The sequence below is a fragment of the Vigna radiata genome, chromosome 8 (genome assembly GCF_000741045.1).
Source record: "Vigna radiata var. radiata cultivar VC1973A chromosome 8, Vradiata_ver6, whole genome shotgun sequence".
Classification (NCBI taxonomy): Eukaryota; Viridiplantae; Streptophyta; class Magnoliopsida; order Fabales; family Fabaceae; genus Vigna; species Vigna radiata.
Genome location: NC_028358.1, coordinates 43,767,861 through 43,786,488, shown reverse-complemented (window position 1 = coordinate 43,786,488; position 18,628 = coordinate 43,767,861). Strand labels below are relative to the sequence as shown.

Sequence of the window (18,628 nt, the reverse complement as noted above, 5' to 3'; positions counted from 1 at the left end):
TGAACTATAAGTACTGTACTATATTTCGGTGACCGACCGGTTAAAAAGAATTCGGGATCAAAACATGCAACCAACCGACGGTCAGACAAACATTAATCAGAAAAGGTAAAATTCATTAATGATCAATTAATATGTTTAATGGTCATATTAATTGTGAATATACGCTATTTATGAGTGATTCACAAGTCATATTGCACAAGAATCTGGTATTAATGGACAATTAACAGATATTATTGAATTTGATTGCCTGTTTTAATGATTATTTGGCTACCACAAGCTTTATAAATATACAATTGATGTTCTTCTGATAAAATGACCTCGAGTTATCCTAAATAAAATATACAATTCAGAATTACTAATGTAAACTAAACTCAGATAGTTTACTAGATAAAACATGTTTAAACATTCTTGGACTGTAATTGGGTTACCTGTAATTAAAAGTCTCCTTCAAAACTTATAAATAGAAATAGAAAATAAAAAAAGTAAGTAATTATATTTATCGTAAAATTACTATTTTACTGTAATATAAGTGTCTTGGACATGTACACCGTTTGATTTAAAGGAAGAAAACAGAACAATTATAACATAAACTCGAGATAAAACGAGAGGACCTTATAAAAGTGTGAAACAAGAGTCTTTGAATTTTTTTTTGGTTGTGAAGTAAATCTCTCGTTTAAACAAATCATCATACCAGGTCAATTGGTGATAACAACGAAGAATATCCTTTTCCATTCGATGTTTGAAAAGTATCTAAATTAATACAATACACTGAAATACAAAGGTTGTTTATAAAAGTATTTAAATTTTTAAAACATTATTTTGAAATTTTATGAGCCTACTTGCATACTTGTCAATGGGGGATCAGATTCCAAGAACTTCACGTGCTCTTCAATACTTAAACTTTTCATTGATTATAAGCAACACTCTAATCCAAGAAATCTTCTCCTTTTGACTTTATAAGTGAGAGAATTAACCCTTCTTATTATTGCTAAGTCAGGAAATTTGTTCGTATTGGACTTTGAATCTACCATCTAATACTACATACTATTCAAGAAAGGCAGCTTGAGTGGGTGGTCAAAGAATTGACGGTGGATAAGCTCTCACAATTTTCAATGTTCCCACGCAAACATGGTCCCATCTTATATAGTTTCTAACCTATCTAATGCATAGAAATGGACAAACCGACAAACTATGAAAAGTTGTTCTTGAATTATTTTTTCAACATTTTATTGTTTATGTGAGGAATAAGATGGGCTCATTCAAATGATCACGTAAAATAGGAAAAATTACGATTCTAGATGAAAGAAATACGATACCACACAACACATGTCACTGGATAGAGACACACTCATAAACAACACAGGCTACATTCAAATATAAGTTAAATAAGTCTTGATTTTTAAAATTCATCTGGAATTTTCAATGTTTTTATATGAATATATATCACTTTATCTTATCAAATTATTCATAAATTTATACATATAAAAAAATTGAAATATTAATTTTAAAGGTATGGAAATTTATTTAACCTTTGGAAGGAATTAGTTGATGTTATTGATTAAAGACTGATTATGAAGTAATGAAATTCAAAGTCCTTTTTATTTATTTTGAGTGGTCCCGTCCCACTTGACTAATGAGTTACCAGCAGGTTTCCTTAAAGTCAACTTTTGCATATGGGAATATCCAAAATGGGAGGAAGAAATCAGCCATCACTAATTCAACACATTATTCTACTTCTTCACCTTTATTTGAATAAAAAATATTTATATTCACTGAAAATAAAATTAATTTAAAATATATAAAATAATATAAACTTTATTTTATAAGATTAAATTAGATTTAAAATTTATTATAAATTTTATATTACAGATTAATTTTATAGAATTAAATTAGTCTTAAAATTTATTTTTTATTAATATTTAAAAAAAATTCAACCAGTAGTTTAAACATGGTTGGATCAAAGCTCTAAAGGCAGTTTTAAGGATTTTAATTCACACATTACTTTGATTGATATATAGTTAAGAAAATTGTGTCATGTACTCACAAATCTTATTCCATATTACTTTCACATCTTTCACTAAACAATGAGATTTGCATAGGAACGTCACTAGATGAAACTCGTGTTTTATCTTACTAACGAAAAGAAAATAAAAAATAAAAAATGGCTCTAACATACAGTTTTATTGACTTTAAGTCTCATTTATGGTTAGAGTGAGCTTAAGCAGCAGCAGCAACAGTGAAGACAGTGACGTCCAACCCTATTTACATACTTTCAAGTCATACTAGCATTTAAACTCAAGGAATGCCTAACATGGAATGGAGGAGTCAAGTTTCACTTTCAGAAACCATGTTTTTCAAATTTATAATTCCAAGAGTTTAAAATGTATAAATGATTAATAGAGCAACTACTTTTATACAATAAATTGCAAACCATGTAAAGAAGGATTTTTTAAAATAGTAACTGTAAAAGTCAAGAATATAACTTGTAACAGCAATGCATGTATCTAATTGGAACTGTAACCACTAGATTAATTATTTTCAAGGATTTAAAAGCAAAGATATGTATTTATAACCAGGCTCAAGATAATTTTCTTATTGTAATAATTTTAATCTTCAATTTTTCATCAGTTTGAAAGCTAAAACAAAAGTATCTAAAACTTTCGAAAAAATTTAAGTGTTTTTGTTTCATTTTTCCGACGAAAAGAATCGAACTTCTTTAAAAAAAAGGTTTACTGTTTGCATACGCTTTTGATAAAAAAAAAATAAAAATCAATGTCTCATTATTTTAATTAGGTTTTTGAGTAATTTAAAAAATAATTCATGTGACCATCACTGAAAAATAAGATTTATGCAAAAGGAATGTTTTTCAAAAGCATGATGTTGTTGGTGTTGTGATGAAGGCGTGGTCTTGTGAATCTGAGGATAACTATAACACCACAAACAAGGGAGGTTGTGACAATTATCCAAATAAGGAAACAAACTAGGAAATCCAGAATCTATGAAACTATAATCTAGCAGTTGTCGCAAACTAACAAGAACAAGAACTAGGTCTCTAATGTGGCTTCTGCATTGTAATTTCCCGTTAAAAACAGAAACGGTAGAAATCAGTAACGGTCGAGTGATGGACGAGAGCCCCTGCTTGGGCGGTCATATGGACCAGGTCTACCCCTATAACTCCTTCCTTCATCTCGACCAGCTATTCCACTTCCATACCTATCAGCGCCGCCTCGTGGACCACCGTATCGGTCATACCCTCTTTCCTTGCCATAACCATTTTGTGGGTAATGATCTGAGCCACTGCCATATCGATCGCTTGCAAAACGATCTCCACTGCTTGGGTACCTGCGCAATCTCCTTTTAATAAACACGATCACACATACATTGCAGGAGCACTAACGGCAAACCAGATCAAATCTTTAATTACTTGCCATAATTAAACCAAGAAAAACAAATGGTGGCAAAAGCACCAACAAATTAATTCTGCAACCACCACAAACCATATGTATACCTGTCACTGGTATAGCGATCACGGCTCCCATATTTGTAGTCACGGTTGTCAAAACGATCCCTGTCTCCATAGCGTCCTCCATCATAACGGTCATCCACATATCGATCACGTTCACCACCAAGGCGATCCCCATGTCCACCGGCACCTCCAAACCTTGGATGGGAAGAAAATGAACCACCACCACGACCACCACGACCACCTCCTGCCAAAGGACAATCTCGGGCCCAGTGTCCTGGACGCCCACATTTGAAGCAGTCATCTTGTCCTATCCTATCTCCAGCACCATAGCTTCCCCTACCACCCGATGAGTAGCTGCCTCTGTAACCTTGGTCTATATCATCACCCCCCATCTTAGGCTGCGCCTTGTTGACAGAGATTATGCGATCACCAATTTCCCGTCCATGCATTTCCTTGATTGCATCCTCCATTCCCCTACGGTCTGCAAATGTGATAAACCCAAATCCACGTGGACGGCCTGTATCCCTTTCCATCATGATCTACATGAAGCATCGCTTGAGAACCTCATGCTAAGTACTAGTAATTCACACTTAATGCTAACACTATTTCACGGTACTTTATCGGAACAGACAATATCAATGCTTCTTTTTATGCAAATTACCACTGTATAGGCATTATTGTAAGACTCGCATATAGGTAGTAAGAACAACATACAGAACACCTCTAATAACAAGGAATTGTTAACTAAACCAGTACAAGTGAATAAGAAACACCAAGTTATCGTAGTAAAAGAAAGTGCAGCAATATAAGCTACTCCACCATTAAAATTAAATAAATTCGAAAACCAGTAAATTAGAACCACATCATACAAAAAAAGATGAGTTATAAAAAGGAAAAAACAGACAGATAGAAAAGCTAAAGGTAGTAAAAGCAGCTCGTATGTAACAAAAAGTACAATAAAAATCACCCCATGGCCATCATATGGTAAACTCTCCACCCACCAAAATAGCCAAACAATGAAGCCCTCTTTCCAAACTGCTTAGAAAAATTGGATGCCTAAAAGAAACTGTCAATAGAAAATTACTGCTTGTTCACAATAAAAAATAAAATAAAATTTAAGTACAAAGTTTTTGTAAGATTTCAATTACAAAAGCTGTAGACTATTTGATCACAGCGTTGATCAACCAATTTTTAATGGACACTCAAGAATGTCATCCATTAATGTTGCCTGAAATGTCTTTTTTTTTTTTTTTTTTCTAAATTGTGTTTCAGCCTTCACCCCATCTCTGAAAATAATCTCAGACATTTTACAGGGTGATCTAAATTCAACAAGACTTGTAAACCATCCACTAAATTACCCCTCCCTTACCATCGAAATTAAAATTGATAAAAACACAATTACAGTATAATGTATTACACCAAATTGCTGATAGTCACTGAAATTATGCTTACATAAACATAATCCAAAATATTTGAAATGGGCATTTAGCTCCAACAAAGTGTTGCATGGTGGTTTTAGTACTTATTTACCAGATGCAAACAACATTAACTTAAAAAGAAAAACTTGTAACCAGACAACTTACTTCTCCGTTACAATGATAAAGCTTTCATATAGCTAAGCCTTTCAGAGGAATCCCAAGCCCATATTTGACAACAAACACTTCCACATTCTGAGATAGAATTTCAGCATGTTCCATAGTGATTCATGACTCCAAGATAGACCTTTAACAATTTAATCCCTCAAACATATTCTTATCGTCTGACTTATTTGAATAAAAAGGCACTGTATTATATGATACTATTATTTTCTGACCCAGAAGAACTAACATTACAACATCTACCCACAAATGAATGGTATGCCATCAAATCCATCTGTAGCTTTCACTTCAGCAGTCAACAGATTTTGTCACAACTTCAATTTTACGATGAGTTTCACATTTGGTATCTCTTCAAAAGAAAAATACTCAGCCAGCAAATATTTTCCATAATTCTGAAAGACAAAAAGCAGGACACAGGCATTCACAGCATTCCTTTTGAAGATCATGCTTTCACTTTTTTTTGAAAGAATTCATCTACCTCCTGTGATTTATTCGCCTCACCAGATGCAAGAAATCAATCTTATGCAGCAACATAGAAGATGAATGCATAATATTGACCATACTGCAATTAAATGCCTATCACTCTAGGTAATTCTGCTGTCACTTAACTGACAATATCCAACACACCAGCATTTTAGTGGAAAACCATTCTTATGCAGATGAGGATTCTTTATCTAAGAGTACACTGACAAAAGCAGAACCATTCAAACCAAAGAAAACATCTCCAACCAATGAACTCGAACTCTATCCAAGTAAGGAAATAATGACTAAATCCAAGATATTCAATCATTTGACCTTCGATACAGTTAGCAATAATAGGTAGATCAACTGGTGAGATACAGTATGTCATAAAAAAGGAGGAACCCAATCTCTGAGCAGCAACTGTCTATAGTCTCAATGCTTCGGATTGAAAATATTGAGCTCTGCAGCACCAAAGTACTCACAGGACCCGTAATGATGCAGAATGTGTTGGTGTTGTAGAGACAAACTCACAGGGTTTGGATATTTATAAGAATATATATTTGTTAGAAGGGCGGTGACATCAGCAAAACACAAAGCAATGTCCAAACACCAGAGCTTTACATTGCTATGAGAAACTAATGAAAACTGCCAAAGGTGCAGCGACATTGGACTGCTCAACTGAAGCAAGCACATAAAAATTCTTGAACTCCCTTTAACTAATGAAAACTGCCAAAGGTGCAGCAACATTGGACTGCTCAACTGAAGCAAGCACATACAAATTCTTGAACTCACTTTAACCGGTCTACTGAGCACCACAAACCACAGCTCTTTGAAACGGTTCTATGTATACTTCGAATGGAACAGTATATTAGTTAGTGGGGTAATTCTCATTTCCATTAAAAACAGTATATTACTCTCTTCCCCAGGAACTGCGTGTATGTGAATCTTTCCACATTTCAGGACCACTAGAAATGCCACCTTGACCTTACCAAATGCATTGTCAGTTCATAAGATGGCACATCTGTTGCCCATGCCTCTACAACTAAAGAAACGGGTATAAGCAGTGTTCATAACATATCAATATATCAAAGGATAAAAATTTCAAAAAGCATAATATGAGAAAGCAGTCTTGGACGCCTGTTTCTAATTTCCTATAATTATCTTGGACAACAATTGATCAAGAGCCAGAAGAAAAAGAAGGAATGCCCAGCATAAGTTTGTTATATATCCCACTGGTAACAATTGCCGTCACAAGATAGATTTGCAACTAGAAAAGGAAGGAAGCCACAGTACAGATGCAGCATGGTTTTCTGTGTGAACTTTGAATTTGGACAGAAAAAATTCTTTACCCAAAAGAATTAAATGCAACTCAACTAAACAAGTGTCACGAACTTCTCAGTTCATTAGTCATGCAACAAGGCATAGATCTGTGAGCCGCACAAAAAACAAGTATTAAAAAAAAATAGCATACTCCAACACGCATGTTATGGTATTAACTTTGTCCAAATGTCACTTGCCAGCCCAATTATAAAGCAAAACACCCATTCCAAATTACAATGCTTTTAATAACAAATCATAAGCACATCAAAGACAAGCGAATAGCAGACAGCTCAGACTGTTATTTGATCAACGACCTTCCTTGCACCAAATTACAATATCCAAACCACAATATCTCCAGCTCAAGTTCTACAGTTACCACAAACTATCATTTTATCAGAAAATTGAAAATGATCTTCCGCAATGAAGAAATCATTCTGGTAAAACATCTTTTAAAAAATCCACCCACAGCATCTTAAAGATCACGATATTCAAAACCAGCATTCCAAAAAGACAAAAAAACGAAAAAAATATGTACAGAATCCTATCATAAAACTTCAACCCTAAAGCACAATAAAAAAAATGAAAAAATAAGATTCCTACGCAATAACTTGGCCAAAACCAGACCCTGCAATCGCCCCTATCCTAAACTAGAAATCACAACGGCACTGAACAGGTCCACTTCGTGAATCACAATAGTCTCACCCAAAAATTATCATTACTACTGTTTTATAACGATATGCACATTTAGATTCAATTAAAACGTCACTTTTATTAAAAAATAAATAAATAAATAAAAAAGCTCCTTTCCACTCTAAATTTCTGAAAGGGCATGCCGAACATGATTGAAACGAGAATAAACAAGATCTCCTTTCCATGGTAGTGAAATAGTTTAATTTAAAATACAGACCACTTGTCCAGAAAATCGATAGCGAAGAAGAGGGATACCTGGCATTCGAGAATTTTGCCATAACGAGCAAAGGCATGCTCGAGTTGACGCTCAGTGACGTCCCAAGATAAACCACCCACAAATATTCGATTATCTTCCTTCGCAGCCATCACCCACTCCAAATCTCGTTAAATCCTGAACCGCACAAAATCAAATGCCGACAGTTTAAAAATCAATTGAAAAAAAAAAAAAAAACACAGGGCAACGAAATCTTCTGCAAGTAGAACTTTGAGATACTAACACGAGAGTAACTGATAAATTGATAAAAAGAAAACGGAGAGAATTTCAGTTGTTGAAGGAAACCCTCGAAGTTGAACTCACGATAATGCTCTCACTTACGAGAGCGAAGTAAAATTGTTTTATTTGGAGTGTTAAGGCCGTGTTTGTTTAAAGGAGTATCTCTCGTTTCGAGAATAAATGCTGTTTGCGAACATATTTTTAGAATTCAAATGATTAAATAAAAATTTATAAAAATACTTATTGATAATATTTTCGGATTATCCTTTTAAAAGAAAAATATTTCTTTTTTTCATATTTAAATTTTTTACATTTATTTATTTGATATTATTATTACTTAATTTTTAACTTTTTCTTTTTTAAAAAATATAAAAAATTATATTTTTTTATGTCAAATGAATATCATAAAATTGTATTTTTAAAATTTTTAAAACACTAGCTGATTTGCCAAAAGTGTTGCTGACCAACCTTTTAAAAGCTCTTATAAAAGTAATTTGCCTAACACGCAAAAGAAAAATGACCCTTTTGATATTTCAAAAAACGAATTTTATGTTAATATATATTTCAAAACCACATCACATTGAACCAATTTAACTAATGCTCAAAATTTAAACTATTCACAATATTTAACATTCATAAACAAATTAATTTCAATCAACCTATCAAACTTCATAAAATAAATATTTATTGACCATATCACTCTTACAATCCTATCATCAATCTTAAAGTATTATAAGAATTAATCTAACTTCCATTATTTGAAGTTATCATTTTAAAATAGTTTCCAAAACTCTGAACAATAAAATTATTCCAAAATCTAAAGAGATTAAGATATCAACCATAACAAAATGTTACTATATAATAAAACAAACGAATAATTTGTCTGATAAACATTAACAACATCATAAAAAAATGTTATTTCTTCCTTCACCTCGTTTTTTTCCTTCCTGCATCCCCATAGTTATGATATATACACATAGTTATGATACCTAATTTATTATAAAATATTATATTTTTCGAAGCATGGTAAAAAAGTTATAAGATTGCCTTCTAGTAAATATAGATAAAAATACAAAATAATAGAATATATTAAAGTTTTATGCAATGTGCTTTTGTTTTGTAATGTATATTTTAATCCTAGAATTATTTAGAAATTTTGATAATAATGAGTATTTCAGAACATAGTATGTAAAAACATAAATACCAATTATATAGAACTTGAGGTTGACTAGTATAGTACAAAATTCATTGGGGTTATTTAAGATCTCAAAACGCTTTAGATTTTGAAATTTCTAGTTTTTATAAATCCAAACTTTTTTTTCTCTCTCTCAGTCACAATAATATAGATATACTTAATTTCTAAAATAGAATAAATAGTATATTTTATTTTTCTTATTTTTTTTCCTATGAATACACGTGATACTTCTTAAATTCACTTATGTTTAAGCAACAATATTCATCGATATTAATTTATTATTAGGAGTTTAAGGTCTGGAGGTTAACATTGATATTCATATTAGATTTTATTAGAGTTTAAGATTTGTAGATTAACCTAGATATTCCTGTTAATTTTTTTACACAACACTACTCTAGAATAGGGTAGAAAAGGTGTGAGTTTGTGAGCTAAGTATGATTATGTCTTAGAGAATACTAGACAACTGGTATGATTATATGATTCAGAAATTACATACAATACACAATATGTGTAGTATGTGAAGATTATATGACTAGTTTTGTATTGTTTAGTATAACATACAGAGTTGTGTGATTAAACAACATTTTAGTTTTTTAAAAAATAAAGTGTCACACTTGTATAACTAAAATTAGGAAACAAATATAGTAAAAAATTACAAAAGATTATTATCGGTAAATCACCTCTCAAATAATCTCAAACCTCACTTAAACATCGTAAATCAGATTCAATTTAACTTATATTTAGAAAGAATAATATATTTTGTCTTCGAATTTGAATCAATTTGGTTCTATCAGTTTTAAACCTAATTTTACATTCCTAATTTCACCATTCAACTTTTTTTTCTCCGAACTTTTAACTCGTTAACTTTTTTTTTTGTCTGACATTTTAATCAGATATTTACATATTTCAGTATTATTGTCTCTAGCTACACAAATTTACCACTATAAATTGAAAGTACATTGGAGGAATAAAACCATGATGTATTATATTACATTTCATATGGATTGATTTTTTTTTTCCAATACATACACTTTGATACAAGAAGGGACAGCTTGTCGGAGGATCAAACTCCCGGCATAGATATCACACCCCAACTGAGCTACAAGCTCTTAGGCTATGAATAAATTATTTACACCAGGTTCATGACTGTACATGTTACATACATAATACATGTACGAACAACAGAAGTGAAATATGTTAGAATTGGGAAAAAAAGAATTGAATTATTCAGGCAAAATGGGAAGCCTGGTAACACTGATGCCATTGCTGCTGCCACCAGTAGAAGCTGAGGTGGGAGTTGTTTTCTTGCGGGCAACAGAAGTTGTAGATTTGGAGGGTTTTTTGGTATTTATCCTCAAGGGAAGAATCTGTAACCTGGGGTTCTGTTCTGTACCTGACTTTTCAGCAGCCAACTGATAGCTTTGCACAAGTTCAAGCTGGAGGGCAATAATTTCAGAACGTCTAGGAAGAAGTTCCACAGCCTCTCCACCAGGAATCACAATGTACTCTATTGCAAGCCGNACCTCCTGCCAGAAAAAAGTAAAAGAATTTTAAAAAGTGACAACATGAAAGAGGTTAATGTATATGATACCGTAGGCTTTCTCTTGTTTAAATGGATGCAATGTATCAGGGAAATGGTCTTCTAAGAATGAAGCCAGACACCAATAGAGAAACAAGTAACACAAGTGAGTAAGCACAGATGGTCCCCTGGAAGGGATCTATTTCCCATTTTAATAAACTAATTCAATTGCTAAGTGCATCTTCTGCACTTAGCAATTCTGTTTTAGAACACGGCATTCTGTTTTAGATATCATCTCAACAGCACATGAAAACGTTGGGGGTCCTTTCCTTTCAAGAATTGTCTTCTGCACTTTCCTCTTCCTGGCTTCCTCATCCCCAAGGGTAACGCTCTATTCAAACAAATCTTCAATAAATATTAGAAATGTGGGAAAGCACACATATTCCATTTGCACATGGCTCTGAAATTTTAAGATCAATTAGCTCTTTGAAAGAAGAAGCGAGCCAGAAGGAGGAATGTATTTAATTAGTCATTATTCATATAACTCATAAAAGTGAAAAGAAAATGAAAAGTGTGATGTGAGGAAGATGGCGGAAAATAAGGTGGTGGATGGGAGTGTGGGGGTGGAGGTTGGTGTGTGATGTGAGGCTCACTGGAGGATGTGACACACTAGTGACATCAATGATACTCGTGACTGTGACGGTGACAATGGTGGTTGAAGTTAGAGAAGAGGACGAGAAGGTGAAAGAAAAATATTACCAATGAGTTTTGTCCATCAATAATCCATCAATAAACATAACATAATACTTAAGTAAACATAAATCAATGTGAAACATTAAATTGAACTAGCCTTGAACTGTTGCAACTAAATCCTTCCTAATAAATATATTCTTCAAAATCTTAAAATATAACATTACTTATTTCAAAAAACAAAACATGTAAATTTTATGTTAAAATAACAAGTGATAAATATATTTTGTATTAGTTGGTCTTTCTCATGTGAAGAAGAGGGACATACTTTCTAGACACCCTAATTAATAAATCCAACTTATAATTTTAAAGACGATATATTGATGTAGCTTACCATTAAAAAACATTTCTTAAAAGTATATACAGAATAATATTGTTATATGCTTATGGTTGGACTTCCGTATCTAATGGTTGAGCTAAAATTCACCATATAATGCAATTATGATATTCAACACAAATTTCTATTTGTTATGGTCTAGCGAAAAATTAACAATCCGGTCATTATTGTTAATTAGGTCTTATCATTTCTCAAATTAGTGACTCTTTCCTTATGTGATAAATCAATAAATATTTTACACATCATACAAATAATATCTCAACCACACTTAATAATGAATAAGATACATCACTAACAACATTGTTATATATCCATTCCCATTATTTTTATTTTCTCTTCTTCTTTTTTTTGTTTATGTAGTATATTTGGAGAAGACATTTCTTTTAGAGGAAGATATTTTGTTTCAATGAATATAAAATTTAATAAAATATCTTCTTTATTATGTAAATAGAAAAAGGTGTTCAAGTTAATCGTAGTAGGAAAACTAGTGTGATATAAAGAGGAACATAAAAAAGTTTGGCAAAAGTGAGATTGAAAAATAAATAATCAAATATGTATTTCTAGTTAACATAGGTAAAAAAATGATTAACATAATTTTTCTTTCTTCTTCCATCATAATAAGATTAATAAGAGGCTTAAGGAACTGAAATTTTGTGATTAAATAGTAGAACTGTTCAAAAATTTAGTTGCACCAACGAAGATGTTGTGAGGACAACGAAGATGACAGTAATGGCTGCTATAGAGGGTCAGAACAGAGAGGAAGGTCCGGCGAGTGGGTCACACCAAGGAGCAGAGACTAAAACTCAGATCTACTAAAATATAGCCCAAACGAGTCATCACCGACCCTAGGAATGGGTTCAGGAGGCTCCGGTGACCCTGTCTGCGACGGCGACGGGTGGGTCTGCACGCTCCGGCAACGGTGGCTGCGCGTGGAGGCGCGTTGAGCGGAGTCGGGTCCTGACTCCGGTGGGGTTGGCTGTCGCTTGAAGAGACGGTCTAGATCTGCTGGTCACCGGTCGAAACTGTGACGTTGGCCGACGACGTACGAAGGCCGGCGGCAGACGGTGGACGGCGGTAAAGAGCGACAGTGCACAGCGAAAAAAGCAGTGAAGGCAGTAGTGTTAGATTATTCGAAGAAGAGACTTTCGGTTCCAAAGGAAATGGGTTCGAATCCCACTCTAATAATACTCAAACAAACTCTCTATTTGGCAATCCTGGAAAAAAAAAAAAAAAAAAAAAAAAGAACTTGGCTAGGGCAATTGGAGCCCATTAAAAACACAGGTTAAAAAAAAGAGAATTTTAGGATCATGCATGCAGAAAGCCATGGCGGTCGGCCGTCGGCAGACAGCAAAAATAGCAAAAACAGCAGAAGCAGATTAGATAAGCTCTTTGATACCATGTGACTGATTTATTATTCAAATCATGAAAAATACATTCTCAAATCTTCTATTTGTTTGTAATAATCTAGTTCTTCTAAAAAGAAAAATAGGAAAACTAGAAAACCTAGGAAAAAATAAAATAACAAAATATTATGTATCTATTTCCTCTAATTAGGAAGATTATAAAGATATTATCCCATATTACAACAACTTCTAATGAAAATGCACCCTTCTACCTCGTTTTAGAGCTGAGATGACACGCAGCTGCTGTCATTCCCATTTCATTAAGCAGTTTAATGGCTTTATCCCCGTGAAATTTACTACGTAAGCCCAGAGCAGCGCATGTTATAGTATCTGGTTCTAGTCCCCTGTCAACCATATTACCAAATAGGCTTAATGCTTTTTTAAAGTTATCTGTCTTATTGACTCCATCAATCAACACAGTGTAAAAAAAAACATCCGGATTTATTTCCATTTGATCCATATCTCTCAAGATGGAAGAAACTTTCAATGATGTATCTCTCAAGATGGAAGAAACTTTCAATGATGTCTTATTTCCTTCTCCATGACACCTTTTTAAATAATCTTTATAGTTTCCATGAAGTAAAACTGTGTAGGTAATGACATCAGGTTTGATTCCTCTCCTCTTCATATCCTCGAAGAGGTCATGGGCCTCTTCCAAGTAGTTCATCCTACAATAACTATTTATCATAATTGTGTAAATTATAACATCAGGGGTGAGTCCTCTATTTACAAAAAGATTAAAAAAAAGGCGAGCATTATCCATATCCTTCTTCTTAGTATCCCCAGTCTCGCACAGCAAAGATATAACTTTTGAATACATTACTATGCTAGGTTCAGCATTTGAAGACAACATTCTCTTCAGCACCATACTAGCTTTCTTAGTGTCTTTTGTCATCCAGAGTTTAGTAATTAGCTTAGAACAGGAGGCATTGTTAACCATATCTCCTTGGTTTGACAGCTCATGGAAAATTTTATAGGCTTTGTTTACACGGTCCGCTTCACAATAGCCATTAACCATGGCAGAATAGATTTCAAAACTCTTATCTTTTAGACTGTTAAAATACGCCTCGGCTTCCAAAACCTTTCCCACTGAACACAAATTTTCAATGATTAACTTATGTGTAGTAGAGTTTGGCTTCACGCCTTCACTCTGCAAAAACTTTNATGCCTCACAAGCATNNCCATTTCTAACCANCCCAGTCACCAGTACATTATATGTTATAATATCAGGTTTGAAACCTTCATCACTCATTTCCTTAAACACCCTAAACCCACTAACGAGATCACCCTGAAGGCAGTATCCCTTGATAAAGGTTGTGTAGTGCTTAAGATCTAAAGCCACACCTCTTCTCTTCATGTCTTCCAACATCTCTATCGCATCCTCCACCTTCCCCAACTTAAACAAAGCATCAAAAACAATGTTGTAGACAACCCCATCAAGAAACATTCCGGACTCCTTTAGTTTCTTAAACTCATCCACCACCTCCAAAGTCTTGCCCATCTTTCCCAAAAGATGTAGAATGTAACTAACAATAACACAATTTGTCTTCACACCCCTCGAAATCATCTNATNANGCAAAGNCAAAGCNTNGNNCAGATTATGACCCTTACAATACCCTTGAATCAAGGCAGAATAAACAAACACATCAGGAACCAACCCTTGCCTCTCCATGTCATCAAACACACCCTGAGCCTCATCCAACTTCATCTCATTACAAAACTCGCGAACAACCACAGTGTATGCATAAACCTCCAAAGGGGCATTATTCTTTCTCAATTCCTGCAGCACCTTATACCCAAGAGCAGATCTATGGTTATTACAACACCCTTCAATGTAAGCAGCATAGCAATACGAATGAGGGGTGATCCCGACTCTCTCCATTTCCTCAAAAACACAGAGAGGTTGACTCAAGTCACCCTTTTTACACAACGCCTTGATTAAAATTGCATAGGAATAACAATTGGGTCTGAAACCAAACCTCTTGAGTTGCTCAAAAATGGCCAGTGCTTTATCGACCTCGCCCTGTTCCACTAACCTGTTGAAGAGGAAGTTGCAAGTGAGAACATCAGGGACAATTCCACGGCGCCGAGTTTGGAACAAGAAATCAATGGCCTCATCAAACATGTTGAGGCTGACACAGGTTTTGACAAAGCCACCAAAAGCTCTGAGCAAGTAATGGTTATGGTGGTCGAAGTCCTGGAAGAGTATTTCGAAGAGTTGAAGGAGGTGAAAGGGAAGATGGTGGTGTTTTGAGAGGGTAATGAGGTGGAGAAAGAGGGAATCTAGTTTTCTGGGAAGGTTCCAGAAAGCGAACATTTTGATGATGGCGGCGTAGGTTGAGAGGGTGTGCGGGAAGCCGGTGCGGTGGAGGTGGTTGAGGAAGGAGAGGGCGAGAGAGGGGTGGTGGTGGAGACATTGGAGGGTTTGAAGGACTTGGAGGATGGTTGGGTGTGAAAGGGGCGTGGAAGGGGCGGTGTTGGAGAAAGAGTGAGCGAGTGCAGTAGATGCAAATGGCTGTGAAAAGGGTCTTAGGTTGGGTTTGTGAATGGTTTTGAAGACAAGGTTGAAAACACGAAGCCTCATGGACATGGAAAGGAGAACAACATGCGGTGGTGGTAACGACGGCTGCGACTTCACCCTAGTTGGTAGATACTATAACATTTTTTTTTCTTTTGTTTTGTGATTTTATGTCTCATTAAAAAAAAAATCATTTGTATTTTCTGTTAATTTTTTTAAATCACAGAAAAATTAAATTAGCAAGTATGAAACAATAAAGAAAAGTTATTAAAAGACTTCCAAGCCAACCAATATCATATTCAACTAATTTTATACGTATAAAAATAATGAAAGACTAAATTAAAAAAAAAAAAAACTTTTTTTGATGAAAAGTTTCTTCTAACATACTAGATTGAATACTAATCCCACCTTAAATATTATAATTATCAATTTTCAAATAAGTTTCATATACAATAAAGATTGAAAAGTAAATTTTATCTGCTACATATATTATCCTCGCGTCATAGTTAGGACAATACAATATACTATCTTTGACATAAGCGGTGAGAATAGTTTTAAATAGATAAAAAAAATTCTGAAATAAGATAAAAGTATTTTAAAAGACCATTTTTGGAATAATGTGGAAATCGTTAACTATTATTTTTAAATAGACATTATTTTATTAAATCAAAATGAATAGATGATAGTTTGAAAATTATATGGGTATTTGGACCAACTTTTCCCTAAATTTCTCTTAAGAGAAAAAAATAAGAATAAAAAATTAAAATTTACTTATCTAAAACATAAAAGTTATCTTATGCTTTAATTAATTTGTATTAACTATTTATAGTTTTTCTATTTTTGATTTGGGCATAAACTTTTGGTAGAACTTGATTTTTTTCTTATAAGATCTTAATATTATTTTTTTAAAAAATGTTTTTCTTATCTTAAACTAGTTATTAAATGTATTTCATTTCAAAATGTGTATTAATTTTAGTTCTATATTTTATAAAAAAAATGTAAAATACTTTGTTGAAGTTTTTTTTTGTTTTTAACTCTTTCTCTATTTACTATAACTCTTTTTCTAGTGGTGATGAATGGTCCTAAATATAATTATAAAAGTTGGTTATGCTTAATCTTTCATAAATTCATGTGACAAATTTAATGAAATAAAGTTCTTTTTGTTCATGATTTCATATTCTCTTCAATCACGTCTTTCTTCTTCTCTTCCATTCTTACATGTCTCATCAATCTCTTTGTCGTTCCTTTTATGTCACATGCTTATGTTTTTAATCTATAATTGTTGTCTACCTTGCTTAAGTGTTCCTTCATCGTAATGCCATCTCATAAAAATCCATTCTCACTTTCTCTTTGATTACCATTATAGGAATTTCATTAATTATCAACGAAATATTATTAATGGTCAATAATTTGTTTGTAAACTCTAATTTATGAAAAGATGTTTCCGACGCATTTTCCAGAATGAATCTGTTTACAAAAATCATCAAAATGTTTTGTCGATAACTTATCATCACAATTACATACGAAAATATTCCTTGGTACCTTACCGTGACAATCATTGACATTTGAATTTTACCACTAAATTTGTCAACACTTTGAGCGAACAATTTCTCAAACAACTTGCTTAAGTTTTATATTGTATTAAAGGGGATTGAGTGAAAAGAAGAAGATAACAATATGAAAGAAAAAGAAGATAAGAAAGGGGAAAATAAGAAAAAGAAGAAGATGGAAGAAAATAAGGTGGTGGATAGAAGTGGGAGGTGGAGTAGAGGTTGATGTGTGACATGGAGGCTCATCGGTGAATGTTGCACATCGGTGACATCGATGATATCCGTGATCGTGGTGATTAGAAATAGAAAAGAATATGAGAAGATGAAAGACAAATATTACCTATCCATCAATAAACATAACAATACTTAAGTAGACATAAATCAATGTGTGTAAGACCCGAGAAAATGTAGAGTTTATAAATAAGTCTTAAATATGTTTTATTAAAATCTACGTGAGTTTACAAGGTGTTGTGTAGTTCAGTTGGTGTGCAAGTCTTGAGAAGAACATAAAGTTCTATATTATTTTGTTGATATAAGTGTAACACTTGTTATCATTTGATGGTTAAATTTGTGATGTGTTATATTCTAGTGTGATGTGTTGGCTTGTTGCTAAAAATATTTATTTAGGATTGAATGTTAGAGAGTTCGGATCTTAGAGAGAGGTTCATGTGAAACAATTGTTTGATTTTATTTATATTTTCTTAAGGGCAAGAATGTCCATTTTGTAATTGAGGTGTGAAAGTTATAAATAAGAGTGTGGAAAATAAAGAAAAGTACTTTAAATAATATAAGTTAAAAATTAGAAAAAAAAAGGGTAGGAGGTTATTTTTAAAACTACTTGTGAGATATCGTAGGGAGCACTACCTAGGTGGTTTCTTTTAATTATAATATGATTTATTTAAAATAAAAATAAAAAGAAGATTTATAAAAGAAAGAAAAGAGATTACCTTAACAAGGGAGAAAAAGAGAATAGAGAACATCGTAAGACAAAAATTTTCTTTGAAGAAGAGAAATCTTTTCTTTTAAAAGATATAGGAGAAATGTGAAGACCTATTATTGATTGATACTCTATAACTTATTAAGGTATCGGAAGCTTATCTTGAATTATTATTTATTTGTTTGATTATGGTAATTTTGAATGTTTTGAATATTTATTGAAGTGCATGATTGTTTGAAGAATGATGAGATTATGTAATCTTTCTACTATGAAAAATGATTCAATTATTTTCATTTATGTGTGTTCATAATTTGAATTGAACAAATCAATATTTGAATGATGGTTTATAGACAAGTGAATATTGGGATAAAAGAACATATTAGGGTTTAT

General features: G+C 33.0%; 2 protein-coding genes across 2 annotated transcripts; both read right to left on the bottom strand.

Moving 5' to 3' along the window:
- Positions 1 to 2,908: 2,908 nt before the first annotated feature.
- Positions 2,909 to 8,192, bottom strand: LOC106772311 (glycine-rich RNA-binding protein RZ1C). The gene is made up of 4 exons (XM_014658662.2): positions 8,034 to 8,192; positions 7,792 to 7,927; positions 3,509 to 4,005; positions 2,909 to 3,342 (listed from the first exon to the last, which is right to left on the bottom strand). Exons 2-4 carry the CDS (start codon positions 7,900 to 7,902, stop codon positions 3,105 to 3,107), a joined length of 846 nt encoding a protein of 281 aa, XP_014514148.1. The 5' UTR covers positions 7,903 to 7,927; positions 8,034 to 8,192; the 3' UTR covers positions 2,909 to 3,104.
- A 5,125-nt stretch (positions 8,193 to 13,317) lies between these two features.
- Positions 13,318 to 15,960, bottom strand: LOC106771324 (pentatricopeptide repeat-containing protein At2g26790, mitochondrial-like). The gene has a single exon (XM_014657285.2). The coding sequence runs from the start codon at positions 15,821 to 15,823 to the stop codon at positions 13,442 to 13,444; it is 2,382 nt and encodes a 793-aa protein (XP_014512771.1). The 5' UTR covers positions 15,824 to 15,960; the 3' UTR covers positions 13,318 to 13,441.
- Positions 15,961 to 18,628: the final 2,668 nt, after the last annotated feature.